Source organism: Artemia sp. Qi Xiang Cuo, chromosome 7 (assembly GCF_049724085.1).
Source record: "Artemia sp. Qi Xiang Cuo chromosome 7, ASM4972408v1, whole genome shotgun sequence".
Lineage (NCBI taxonomy): Eukaryota > Metazoa > Arthropoda > Branchiopoda > Anostraca > Artemiidae > Artemia > Artemia sp. Qi Xiang Cuo.
Window position 1 is genome coordinate 53,985,688 of NC_142800.1, and position 13,707 is coordinate 53,999,394.

Sequence of the window (13,707 nt, forward strand, 5' to 3'; positions counted from 1 at the left end):
ATAAGACGGCCATGTTTATGCATTGATAATTATTTCTGTACTTTATTTTTGGTATTAATCCGTTCTATTTTCTTATACCAAAGGGGGTTGGAGACGGAATGGGAACATTGTGGACCAGGGAGGGAGGGGCTGTATATGGAGTGGTTTCATTAGTAACTAAAAGAAACCTGAGACGGAGCGTAAGCATTGTTGATCAAATTGGGTCGGAGACGAAATGTACACACAGTTGGTCGTCATCAGTTGTATCTTAATGTACACGCAAAGGAACAAAAAGATTCAAGACGGAGCGTTTCAAGACGGATTCAAGACGGTGATCAAAGGGGTCCAGGGGCGAATCACACCTATTAGTAACCAAACTTGATCGAAGAATGGGGCCTACACATTGATGACCAGAAGGTTTGGAGATGGAGTGCAAGTAAGATTGACCACAGGGTCGGAGACTGGGCTTACGCGGATCTAGAGCCTCTCTCTGGCCCTCTAGTCATATGGATGGTTAATACACTATTAGCCAAAGGAGGCTGGAGAAAGAATATACGCACTGTCGACCAAAGGGGGTTCAAAGACAGAGCGTACGTATTACTTACCAAAGAGCTTGGAAGTCAGAGTGTATACACTGATTATCGAATATGATTATAGACAGGGGCCTAAATGATATGGTTAGGGGAGAGGGGCAATTGTCTCCTGCCCCTTAGATTTTGAAAAATACAAGTCTCTGGTATTTTGATTAAAAATATTGAATAAAACAAAAATTACCACTTCTCTTTTTTCTAGAAATACTTTTCTTTAGTATCCTCGTTTTTTTTTTAATCTGAACATCCTTTCCGCCTCTACTTTTCAAGAATTGGTGCCATTGGTCTGACAGAGAAAGATCATATCGAAATGTATCTACGAAAGCTATGGCTCTGCTGAAAATTTGGTCCTTTTAAAATTTGGGGCACTAGCCATGCAAAACATTCTCATGCTAATAACTTCTTATAGGTTTATTTAAGCACTGTTTAATAGAATTGATAAGCATTGGAACTCATGGTCGCCAAAGTTAAAATTGGTCCAAGATACAGTAGAAGGAAGTTAACACAAAAACACGAGGTTCGATTGAAAAAAGGGAAAGGATTTCAGAAACAAATTTAGAAAAAGAAGAAATAAATGAGAGCTGTTATCCCCCCATAGGAATACAGTACTTTTGTGAGGATGTGTATGTTTTTAACTATTATTGTGTTATTTAATTCGTATTTCCTACAGTGTTATTAGAACCAAAAATGTATATTGAATTGTGTTTTATTAATAACCTGTCTTACAATCAACAAAATTGACAAAAATCTTACAAAATTGAGCATAAACAAGAAAAAGAAAAACGATTTTAGATTTCTTTTTCCTAATGTGTTTTTATATATAATCATACAATAAATATGATATACGCATACTTATACTCAGTAGCGTAGGAAGGGGGTTGCGGGGAGGGGAGACCGCCTCGGGTGCCAGCTCTGGAGGGTTGAAAAAAATTGGACTAAAGGGACTTATGATTGATTAGGGCCCGCCGTGCAAAAAGTTGGGTAGCAAAGTAGCAATTCTACTTGGCAAAATCTCCCATTTCACGGACACAGGGAAAAGGTGCTATCAGAAAACAAGGGGCATTTCTTAGAGCCTTTTGAACTGTTATCAAAGTATAACCCTGTACTCAGAGAGCACTTGGCCAAACTAGAACTTTCAAAGCAGTCAAACACACGAAATTTATGACAAGCTATTTGTCCCCAACTACTCAAAATGAGTTCATCATACTTCTTGGTGGTATGGTAAAGGAAAATATTTTAACTGATATTAAAAAGGCAAAGTAGTTTGGTATAATATTTGATAGTCTACCCGATACTTCATATATTTATCAAATGAGTGAAGTAATTCGTTACATGCACATTTACAACAAGAAAGTTGAAGTAAAGGAGTCATTTTTAGGCTATTATCAGCTTACAGGAAAAAGGAGCCGTGGGCATTACACATTATATTTTAAATGCAATTGAAGAAGATGGTCTGAATATAGCAATGTGCCAAGGGCAGGGCTACGAACACGCTCCAACAATGGCTGGAGTAGATTCAGGAGTGCAAGCTAGGATTCGTGAGCTTAATCCTAAAGCATTGCTTGTACCTTGTGCCACCAATTAACTAAATCTTTGCGGAGTGCACTCTTTTGCTACAGTTCCTTGCTGTTTGACGTTTTTTGGTACTGTGGAAAGGTTGTATGTTCCTTCCTAATGCTCAACACAGAGATAGAATGTCCTCTTGGCAAATGCCGAAGTTACGGTCAAAAGACGTGCAGAAACAAGATAGAATTCTGACTATGAAGCTGTTAAGCCAGTGTTTAAACGCTTTAAGAAGATTTTCGATACCATTGAGAAACTTTGTGACTCTTCCGAAACTCTCGATACTACTCCTTGAAGAAACTCTCGTCCTTGGAGAAGTCAACCCCATCCAAAAACACCTGCAAATTGTTGAAATAAGTTTCGAAAAGTGCCTCATCAAAATGAGGAGTTTAAAGGCCTTTTTGAATGATAATAGAGACGGTCTTGTAGAAAAGCAGTGGAATTTGCAAAAGCTATTTGTGATGAGATGGAAATTTCCTTAGCCAAACGAAGAAATATTAGAAGAAAGAAACTGATGCCCGGAGAAAAACCTGCAGACATGCCTCTAACTTTGGAAGAAAAACTAAAAATATCGATGTTAGAGTGCATTGACACGTTTCAACAAGAAATCAACACGCGTTGCCAAGGCATGGAAGGAATATCACTTCGGTTTGCTATCTTGGAGACCAGGAACTTGCTAAAGAGTTTAGAAATTGAAGTGCTAAAATTAGTAGGCTGTTTAGTTGAGAATTACAAAGAAATATCTCCAGCAGACATGTTAAATGAAATCCCACGTCTGAGGGGGTTTTTACAAGCGGCAAACGTTCCTGAAGAAGTGGATCTGAAGGAAGTTCTTTGAGATTACTGCAGTTTATAGTTAAATATGAGCTTCCAGACTCTATTCTTAATCTAAATTTAGCATTAAGGTTTTACCTGACATTATGTGTCACTGCTGCTTCTTGCGAGACCAGTTTCTCTAAACTCAAGCTTATTAAAAGGTATTTCAGTTCTACTGTTAGCCAAGCTCGACTATCGAGCTTAGCCATGCTATCTATTGAAAACAGTGAAGCAAAAAAGATAGATTTTGATGAAGCTATTTCTAAGTTTGCTTAGAAAGAAACTGATGCCCGGAGAAAGAGCTGCAGACGAGCCTCTAACTTTGGAAGAAGAACTATGTCGATGTTAGAGTGCATTGACACGTTTCAACAAGAAATCAACACGTGTTGCCATGGCATGGGAGGAATATCACTTCGATCTGCTATCTTGGAGACCAGGAACTTGCTAAAGAGTTCAGAAACTGAAGTGCTAAAATTAGTTGGCTGTTTAGTTGAGAATTACAAAGAAATGTCTTCAGGGGACATGTTAAATGAAATTTCTAAATGAAAGTCTAAGTGGGGTTTTTACAAGCGGCAAACGTTCCTGAAGAAGTGGATCTGAGGTGGAGTTCTTTGAGATTACTGCAGTTCATAGTTGAATATGAGCTTCTAGACTTTATTCCTAATCTTTTAGCATTAAGGTTTTACCTGACATTATGTGTCTCTGTTGCTTCTTGCGAGAGTAGTCAAACAGTTCGACCCGGCTCAATAGTAATCAAAACTCTAAAAAACGGAATATTGATACCAATAGATACATCAAAAGAATGAGATTTTTCTGCTGATTTCCAATATATGAGTTTCATGATGTTTAGTCATACCCATCCAAACTGACGTGCCTGATAAGATTTGCCTTATTTTCGAAAAAAGGGAGAAACAACCCCTAAAAGTCATAGAACTTTAATGAAAATCACACCATCAGATTCAGCGTATCCAAGAACCATACTATAGAAGTTTTAAAGCTTCTATCTGCAAAAATGTTGAATTTTGTATTTTTTTTTTTGCCAAAAGAACGCTAAACGCGCTCTTTACGCTAAAGTTTGACTCTGTCTTACAACTTTATTCTTTAAAACAATAAAAAAAAACTTTAGCGTAAAGAGCGAGGCGTCGAGGAGGGGACAACCCCTTTCATATACGGGATAATTTCTGTTCGTTTTAAGTTTTAATGTCGCTCCTTACTTTCAGTTAAAAAAACCTTGTTTTTTTTATTTAATTTCTCTAAAATGAAGCTTATTAGAAGTTATTTCAATTCTCAAACAACAAAAGTACGAAGAACAAAAGGGAAATCTTTTTGTAAGACAGTGGAGATAATTTGAATGAATATTTCGGCCCTATGTCCAAGGGCCGTCCTCAGCAAGACAAAAATATATAAAAGAAAAAAGACTCACAACAACATGCGACCAATAAAAACCAAAAAAGTGTAAATTCTTTCAAAACAATCCTAGCATCATTACTTCAGCGAAGTTCAACCAGGACTGATAAAAAGTAAGGTAAAACAAGACGATTCAATGAAATGAAAGAAAATAACTTAAAAACATGTTCTAATTGCTAATCCAGCCTTTTTGGCAGCTAACCTCAAAGGCCTTTTTGTGACCGGTTCTGTGTTAATGTCTATCAGTTTTTTATATTTTGTAAGATCATTTTTTATTAAATTTGTATATAGAGCATTTAGTGAATATTTCCTCAATTCCCTATTTTAGGAAATATCATTATTAATCTTAATCTTGATTTCAATTGCTTCTCGAACTACCTGCTTTATGCCTAGGTCATCGCTAATAAGGGCAGATTCATCAAAAAGTATATTGTGGTTAGGATTTTCAAAAATATGGCTGCCTAATGCAGAAACAGATGAAACAGTGGAAATATTAGAATTTAAAGCTTTGACAATATCATCTTTATGCTGTTGTATGCGCTTTTCTAAATTCTGGTGTGTTCTACCTATATAATATTTGCCACAATCGCATGGTATTTGATAGACCCCTCTTTGGCGAGTAACTGGGGTTTTATCTTTACCAGAATTTAGAAAATTTATGATTCTAAAATTATTTGTGAATACTACATGCAGATTATTTTTTGTGCAAACTTTTTTAAGATTTGTAGTGATTTTTGGGATATAGGGGAGGTAGATTATATTTAAGGGCTTGTCAGACATCTCACTTGGTAAGCTATCATTAATTTTACGGGAATGTCTTTTCAGTCTACAGTTAATTACATTATTAATAAATATCATAGGATACCCATTTCCAAAAAGTATGTCCTTGATAAAGTTTAATTCTGCTGTGATGTGGGACTCAGAACAAATATTTAGGGCGCGGTCGACGAGGGATATTACGACTGCTCTTTTAACTTGAGGGGGGTGGTTTGATGTAAAATGCACCCCCCTCAAGTTAAAAGAGCAGTCGTAATATCCCTCGTCGATCGCGCCCTAAATATTTGTTCTGATTCCCACATCACAGCAGAATTAAACTTTATCAAGGACATACTTTTTGGAAATGGGTATCCTATGATATTTATTAATAATGTAATTAACTGTAGACTGAAAAGACATTCCCGTAAAATTAATGATAGCTTACCAAGTGAGATGTCTGACAAGCCCTTAAATATAATTTACCTCCCCTATATCCCAAAAATCACTACAAATCTTAAAAAAGTTTGCACAAAAAAATAATCTGCATGTAGTATTCACAAATAATTTTAGAATCATAAATTTTCTAAATTCTGGTAAAGATAAAACCCCAGTTACTCGCCAAAGAGGGGTCTATCAAATACCATGCGATTGTGGCAAATATTATATAGGTAGAACACACCAGAATTTAGAAAAGCGCATACAACAGCATAAAGATGATATTGTCAAAGCTTTAAATTCTAATATTTCCACTGTTTCATCTGATTCTGCATTAGGCAGCCATATTTTTGAAAATCCTAACCACAATATACTTTTTGATGAATCTGCCCTTATTAGCAATGACCTAGGCATAAAGCAGGTAGTACGAGAATCAATTGAAATCAGACTTAAGATTAATAATAATATTTCCTTAAATAGGGACTTGGGTTAATATAAACTAAATGCTCTATACACAAATTTAATAAAAAATGATCTTACGAAATATTTTAAAAAAATGAGAGACATTAACACAGACCTGGTTACAACAAGGCCTTAGAGGTTAGCTGCCAAAAAAGCTGGATTAGCAATAAGAACATGTTTTTAATTTATTTTCTTTCATTTCATTGAATCGTCTTGTTTTACCTTACTTTTTATCAGTCCTGGTTGAACTTCGCTGAAGTAATGATGCTAGGATTGTTTTGAAAGAATTTCCACTTTTTGGTTTTATTGGTCGCATGTTGTTGTGAGTCTTTTTTCTTTTATATATTTTTGTCTTGCTGAGGACGGCCCTTGGACATAGGGCCGAAATATTCATTCAAATTATATCCACTGTCTTACAAAAAGATTTACCGTTTTTTATTCGTACTTTTGTTGTTTGTGATGGAAAGGCAGTGTGGTCTTCGTCGCTATTTTATTTCAATTCTACTATGAGCCAAGCTCGACTATCGAGCTTGGCCATGCTATCTATTGAAAACAATATAGCAAAAAGATTGATTTTGATGGAGCTATTTCTAAGCTTGCAGAAAACGAAGTTAGAAAGAAGAGGTTCTGAATAAAAACATGGGTTTTAAATACAGTACATTTTGTTAGATTCGTGCAGATAAAAAAATATATATAGATACCATTCATTCACCTGGGTATTTGAAGTCAAAGTACAAAAAACATGGATAGGTCTATAGCAAAATACGAAAGCTAGAGCTATTCTTTTCTTTCCTCTTAAAACGTTTATAATAAAAGCCCCTGCCCATTTTAGCCTTACTTAATGTAAGCCGCGAATTTAATGGTGTTGTTTGATATTGTAAAAATAATGTTAATATGTTTAAAAATGTTTTGTTTTGCTTAAATTTATGTAAGCAATTTACCTTAAAATGTTTACATACCAATGTTATACAGCACACAATTTACTTTTCCTTTCACTCCTTAATTCAAACATTTCAAATAGCTTTTTTTAATTGCATGTTTCCACCATAAACAAATATGACTCAGAAATGTTTAAACGTTTGATGGGGGGGGGGGGGGGTGACAAGTTGAATTTCCACCCCGGATGTCACAAGATCTTGCTACGCCACTGGTTATACTACAGTAAATTATAATAAACACTTCGAATACTTTATTACAGACTGCGTTACTGTCTCCTGAAAAGTATTTAATTTGTGCGCCTCTTTCCCAATTCTGAATGCTAAAAAAACTAGAAAAAAATTGTTTTACCAGAACAGCTGTTTTTGGTAATTTCTAAATAGAAAACAAAACCATGGGCGCGCATAAGGGGGGCATGGGGGGGGGGGGGCCCCCTCCTGGCTGAATGATGCTGCCTTATTTTTATATTTTTGTTCTGAGATTTCTATTATATAGCATAAAAAGTGCCCATTAGACGAGGCTTGCCCCCCCCCTGGAATTCAGCTTATGGGCGCCCATGAACAAAACCAGGCTATCAGAGGATGGGCTGGTACTTACTTTTCATTTTTTTTTTTTAACGAAGTATATGTTTTATTTTGTCCAAATAAGGTGAAGGCAATGACCCAATTGGCTTTGTAGAGACGAAGTCCCTATTTCAGTTTTCGTTATACCTTTGATTAACCCTATATTAGATCTTATCAGAGATGCAGTTTAATCAAGGAGATGGCATTTCTAGCGCATTCTCTGAACTACTCGGTGGAATCAATGCCGAGAATCGATTTTCAAAACAGTCATTCGTTGCTTCCTGACGTGCTAGGATGAGGGAGTTGTTGGTCAAAATGTCAGGAATAGAGTTACGTGTTGAAGCTCCTCTTGCTATGTCTGAAAGTGAAGAATTTGAGGATCTAAATATGGCTAATAATAATGGTGGCTGGTCTAGAACTGATAATGATGTTAATGTACATACAAGTGAGTCGGATAACAATTTCGGTGAAACTTTTTCGGGATCCTTAGAAGATTTAGTGAGCACATTTGACGAAAAGGTTACAAATTGCTTAAAGGATTTTCAAGAAACAACAGAAAATATTGCACCTGTTCAAAGAAGGCTAGAGGATGAAACAATTGCTGAATGTCATCAGTAAGTAGCCCAAAACTGTATGATAGGTAAAACCTACCCTTTAAGGTAAAATTCTTGAAGGGTTATTTTTGCTGTCTTGGAAAGGGGTTAGGTTAGCAAAACGAGACTTGCAGGGCTAGATGTACAGACTAAAGTCCTGAGAAGGTATTTTTAAGTACCTACCTCCGCTCCTTCTCCCTCTAGAGGGCACTGATCTTTGATGGCCTTTTAAAATCTAGTACAAGAAAAAGTATTTCCAGGTTAAAAACTTTGCTCGATCCCAACTTATTAGGTTTCAAAGATCTGCAAATAGGCCTACATTTCCTAAATTTGGAAAAAACTGTTGATATGGCTTAAAATTTGGTAAAATTCTACTTTAGCAACTTCTGACTATCTTGGAAAGGGGTTATGTTAGGAAATTGAAACTTTCAGGGCTGGGTCTACAAGCTAAAGTATGTCCCGGGAAGGTTTTGTAAACCTCTGTTTAGTTCTTTATTTGTATGCCCTTGTATATTGGCAGATGTAACGGTTTACGTAAATTCGAAGATAGTCAGTAAACGTTGGTACATGGTCTTTATTGAATAACGTGAGAATACATACAGAGAAAATAAGGTAGCACAAGAACAACTAACTACGACGAAGGCGAAAAATGGACTGCCTTTAGAAGTGTACCAAGAGCATAACTTTTCCTGGAACGGAAGTTCCAGCTATTGGTTGTTCGACCATGCCTGTGAACGAGCCCTTTCCCACGACTAGGTTTAGTCCCAAGAGCCCCCCTGGACCACTCTCGTTGACACATAAATGACCAAATAACTAAGAAATGAGACACCCGAAAAGCTTCTCGAATTGATGTTCTAAATACTTTACAGATTCCCCCCTGTTTTAAGTTAAATTTCCAAAATTTGGCTTATCCTCTTCTCATTAAACCCTCAAACTTTGATCGAATTCAAAACATTCCCTTCCCAAACTAATCACTTCTCACCTACTAACATTCTACAGCATGAACTAGTAAACAATTACATAATATAAACACTACACAATACTTGCATAAGTTAACACTTACATAGTATAAGCGAATTTGGTGTATAAAATTCCGTGTTCTTGTGGGAAGTTCTATATTGGTAGGACTCACCAACAATTTGTTGAAAGGTTTATTGAACACTGAAATTCAATAGAAAAAACCCTACAATTAAGCAAGCCTCCAGAAACTTTTGTTTCAGCTTTAGCAGAACATATTTGGTTTCAACCAGATCACTTTATAAAATTTGATGAGGCCTTAGCTATTTCAAATTATAAGGGGTATACACAAAGGGTGAAAGAAGCCATTGAAATTAAAAAACCTATGTTTGCTAACCTTTTAATAAATAGGGACATAGGTAGTTTCAATATTGACACAATTTATGATGATCTTCTAAATCAGTCAATAAGGGAATTAAGATTATAAATAATCACCAAGGGACTGTTTTACCTGCTAGACCAAAACGAATTGCTTCAATAATAGCCAAAAAAAAGTTTACTTCGAAACATACTAGTAACATTAATTTCCATTTTTTTTTATTTTTCCGCAGATGCTCGGATGTTCTCACTGAAGTAATTCTGCATTAATATAGCGAACCACATTGGATAAGTTTTTAATACGTGTTTATTTTTTGTTTCTTTGGCTGGGTTAATTGATTTTTTAGTTTTAACTTTTTTTTTTATCCTGGTCTTCTTCTGTCTTTCGAGCTGAAGAAACCTTGTTTTTGATACAGGCGAAATGTCCGCGTTGTTTTGCATTTGTCTTATCTCTCCACTGGCCGCAGTCTCGTTTGTTGTTTTTTTTTATTGAGACTTTTCTCTTTGTTGGTTTTAGTATAAGCGAACCACACTAACAACAGTAGTCGGAAACTGGATATTTTAACGCTTCATTTTTCTCGGTATACTTTAAAATAGACTTGTTCCCCATACCCCTGAATTTGATGAGGACAAGGAAAGTTGGGATTATGTATAAACTTCGGATTAGGGCAAAAGGAATGACCGAGAAAGGGTAATTAATCCTGAAAATACCAGCGACAAATAATTGAAATTTGCATAAACTTGTAAATAATGGAATAGAAATGTCAACCATTGCATTTTGATTGGCCTACCATGCTGCAATGACGTCAAGATATTATTATCAATAACATGTTTGGAGTTTCATTGCTGCGGAACGCCTCGGTTTTGACCTATTTGGTTTTGCTATACTAAATTGTGGTTCGACAAATGGCAGTACTAGGCTACTGTTGATATTTCTACATGACTATTAGCGCTACGCATTAAAACCATCCCGTGAGGCATCAACCTCATCCCACTGGACCTCAAAACCAGCCCCCTTTCCATGGGTAGCCAAACCACCCTGCGAGGCATCAAATCATCTCGCAGTGCAACAAAACCATCCCGTGAGGCATCAACCTCATCCCACGGGACCTCAAAACCAGCTCCCTTTTCCTGGGTAGCCAAACCACCCTGCGAGGCATCAGTACCATCTCGCAGTGCAACAAAACCATCCCGTGAGGCATCAGTACCATCCCACGGGACCTCAAAAGCAGCTCCCTTTTCCTGGGTAGCCAAACCGCCCTGCGAGGCATCAGTACCATCTCGCAGTGCAACAAAACCATCCCGCGAGGCATCAGTACCATCCCACGGGACCTCAAAACCAGCTCCCTTTCCATGGGTAGCCAAACCGCCCTGCGAGGCATCAACTCATCTGGCAGTGCATTAAAACCTTTATCATTGAGTCCGAATTTCACCCTCGTCAGCGTAGAATGAAATTCATCAGAAAAAGAAGACGTGTCTCCTTCCCCCACTATCTTTTCTGTCTATTCATATTGTTTTGCAACCTTGTACGCATCACCTAAACAAAAAAAATTCTGCACTATGCTCTAACAAATACCGTTTGTAGGACGGTATAATCCTCTCCTTGAATAAATTAAGAGCACATCTTCCAAGGACTACACCATCATCCCTGGCTTCTAAGGACACCCTACACGACCTTCCTAATTTTTGCATCCTTCTATAGAATAGATATAGCCTTTCATCCTTAAATTGAGCCACGTCTACAAACTCTGCAACCATTTTGCCTACTATTTTGCCTGGGGCATATGCAACAAGTAATCCACGTTTTAAACTTGACAAATTTTTAATCGAGGGGAGTCAAATAAAAGAGGTGGAAATATGCCATTTATCCTCCACTGTTTTACAAAATCAAATACAACCTTTTTGTTATATCTAGTTTCCGCCGGATCAAATATAGGAATAATAACTGACATATTGAGATCAAAATTTGAAAAAGCAATTACTCTAAAAATTTAAATATTGGTTTTAAACACCATTCTTTAATTACGGACGCTAGATTTTGGGCAATAAACTTCACTTCTAACGACAAGGGTCTAATAAAATGTACTGGGTTGTTTCGCCGTGTTAAATCACTTCCAAAAGATAGTCTGTCCAAAATTCAATTGCAGTTGGTTTCAATTAATTCACTAGCATCAAATGGAGTCACAATTGAGAGTTAATTTTCGATTATCGAATTAAAAATGTTAAACTTTGGTTGGAAACTGTCAAATGTAGATCACACATCGACTGTATGAAATCAGGTAAAAAAAAATGCCAAATGTAAAATGGCTAAGTGAAGGTAGAAATCAACCGGAGTCTCTCAGTTGTAGAAATTTGAATTAGTAGGTAGAATCTATCGCGAGGAAATCCATATTAGGCATTGTGTAACAGCCTATTTCAAAATGTTCATTTAAACTAAAGTGTTTCTCAAGAAGGCGCTTTGAATAGAAGAGAGGTCAATAGCTCGTAACATTTCAATGTTTTATTAATCACTCATTTGCAGTATTTACACTTCAATATCACAGAAATTTTGATAACGGGAGAAATAACTCTTCAATATGATGCCAGTATTTAGCGTAAAATGTCGTAAGTACTTATAACGGTCACTCAAATGTCACTTGGAGGTTTTCCCCTAGTGATATATGCTCCACTAGTTTTAACCGCTTGCCACCACTCTGTAAATCTCTGTTTAGTTCTTTATTTGTATGCCCTTTTATATTGGCTGATGTTACGGTTTACGTAAATTCGAAGATAGTCAGTAAACGTTGGTACATGGTCTTTATTTAGTAATGTGAGAATGCACACAGAGAAAATAAGGCAGCACAAGAACAACTAACTACGGCGAAGGCGAAAGATGGACTGCCTTTAGAAGTGAACCAAGAGTATAACTTTTCCTGGAACGGAAGTTCCAGCTAATGGTTGTTCGACCACGTCTGTGAACGAGCCCTTTTCCACGACTAGCTTTAGTCCCAAGAGCCCCCCCCCTGGACCACTCTCGTTGACACATAAATGGCCAAAAATAACTAAGAAATGAGACACCCGGAAAAGATTCTCGAATTGATGTTCTAAATACTTTACAGAATTTTGAAGTACCTACCTCTAATCCTTCTCCCTCTAGAGACTCCTGACCTTTGATGACCTTTAGAAATCTGTGAGTTATAGAAGTGAAACCTTGCAAAATAGATCTTCTGCTTAAATGAAGTACAACAAAATTGTTTTCAGCTTCACAACTTTGCTCAGTCCCGATTTATGAGGTTTTCAAGATGTTTACCGAAGGAAACATCATTGGCAGAAGGAAACAAAAACTAATGTGGTTTTGGCTCTATAGCTCCAATCCAGTGTTGCCAGTTGCGCAACCTAGAAGTGAAAATGCGCCTAAAGCTCCATTTTCTAGTGGATATGCGCCGAATGTACGATTTTCCCATCAAAAACGCGCCGATTCGAAAAATTCAATGCGCAACCGTTTAAACAAAGTGCCAAAATAGTCCAAGTGTACCCCATCTGGCCACTCTGCACCCATCCGGCCTGAGCGCCAAATCTCCTAGCCTGTGTCTAGTATAAGTACCCTTGGCATTGGTAACAGTGGTTAAGGTACAGCCTATCCCCTCTTCTGAAATAAACACGGTAGCCTATAAGCCTACTATTGGGGCAATTGAGAAAGGAATATGTTAAGAGAATAATATTCACTTCATATCATGCAGAAAAATTGTAGTTAATTTATTTTGATGGCACCTCCACTATATTTTGCCCCTACTCCCCTCTAATATGCAGATATATAGCTAAAATTTTATATTTCCCATGCATTTTGCCATGCGGCACTCTTGTTTCAATCCATGTACCTGTAAATTGGATCAAGAAACGGAAAAACATGGGAAATATACGACTCGGGCTACATAAACAAAGAAATGAATGTAAAGACGACAAACGTGTTTATGGCTAGTAAATGAAAGCGAAGAGAAACAACAAAAATCCAGCGAATATTTCGCTCGTATATAACAAGGACGTATTTATTTACGTCTTCAGCGTAAAAAAAAAAAAAAAATAGAAAGTGAAACTAAAAAATATATATAAGCCTAAAACTAAAATAGACTAACATAAAATATGTAATATACAATTACTTACATTTACAATTTGCAGCTACTTTCAGCAAACCATGAAAATAACTGGAGTAACTTTGTCACGGCTGGCCTGTTCAGCTTTAGATCTTTCATTTGGGCTACATATTTGCATATTACGGGGCAGGGGCGTCGTTTG

The 13,707-nt window shown here is 36.8% G+C and overlaps 1 protein-coding gene across 1 annotated transcript in view; it reads left to right on the forward strand.

The window, feature by feature from the left end:
- Positions 1-7,801: 7,801 nt before the first annotated feature.
- Positions 7,802-13,707, forward strand: part of Unc-76 (fasciculation and elongation protein Unc-76) — a 181,210-nt gene continuing 175,304 nt past the window's right edge. The window contains exon 1 of the mRNA XM_089092398.1: positions 7,802-8,121. Coding sequence (XP_088948524.1) covers positions 7,802-8,121 — 320 coding nt within the window. The remainder of the gene's footprint in view (positions 8,122-13,707) is intronic.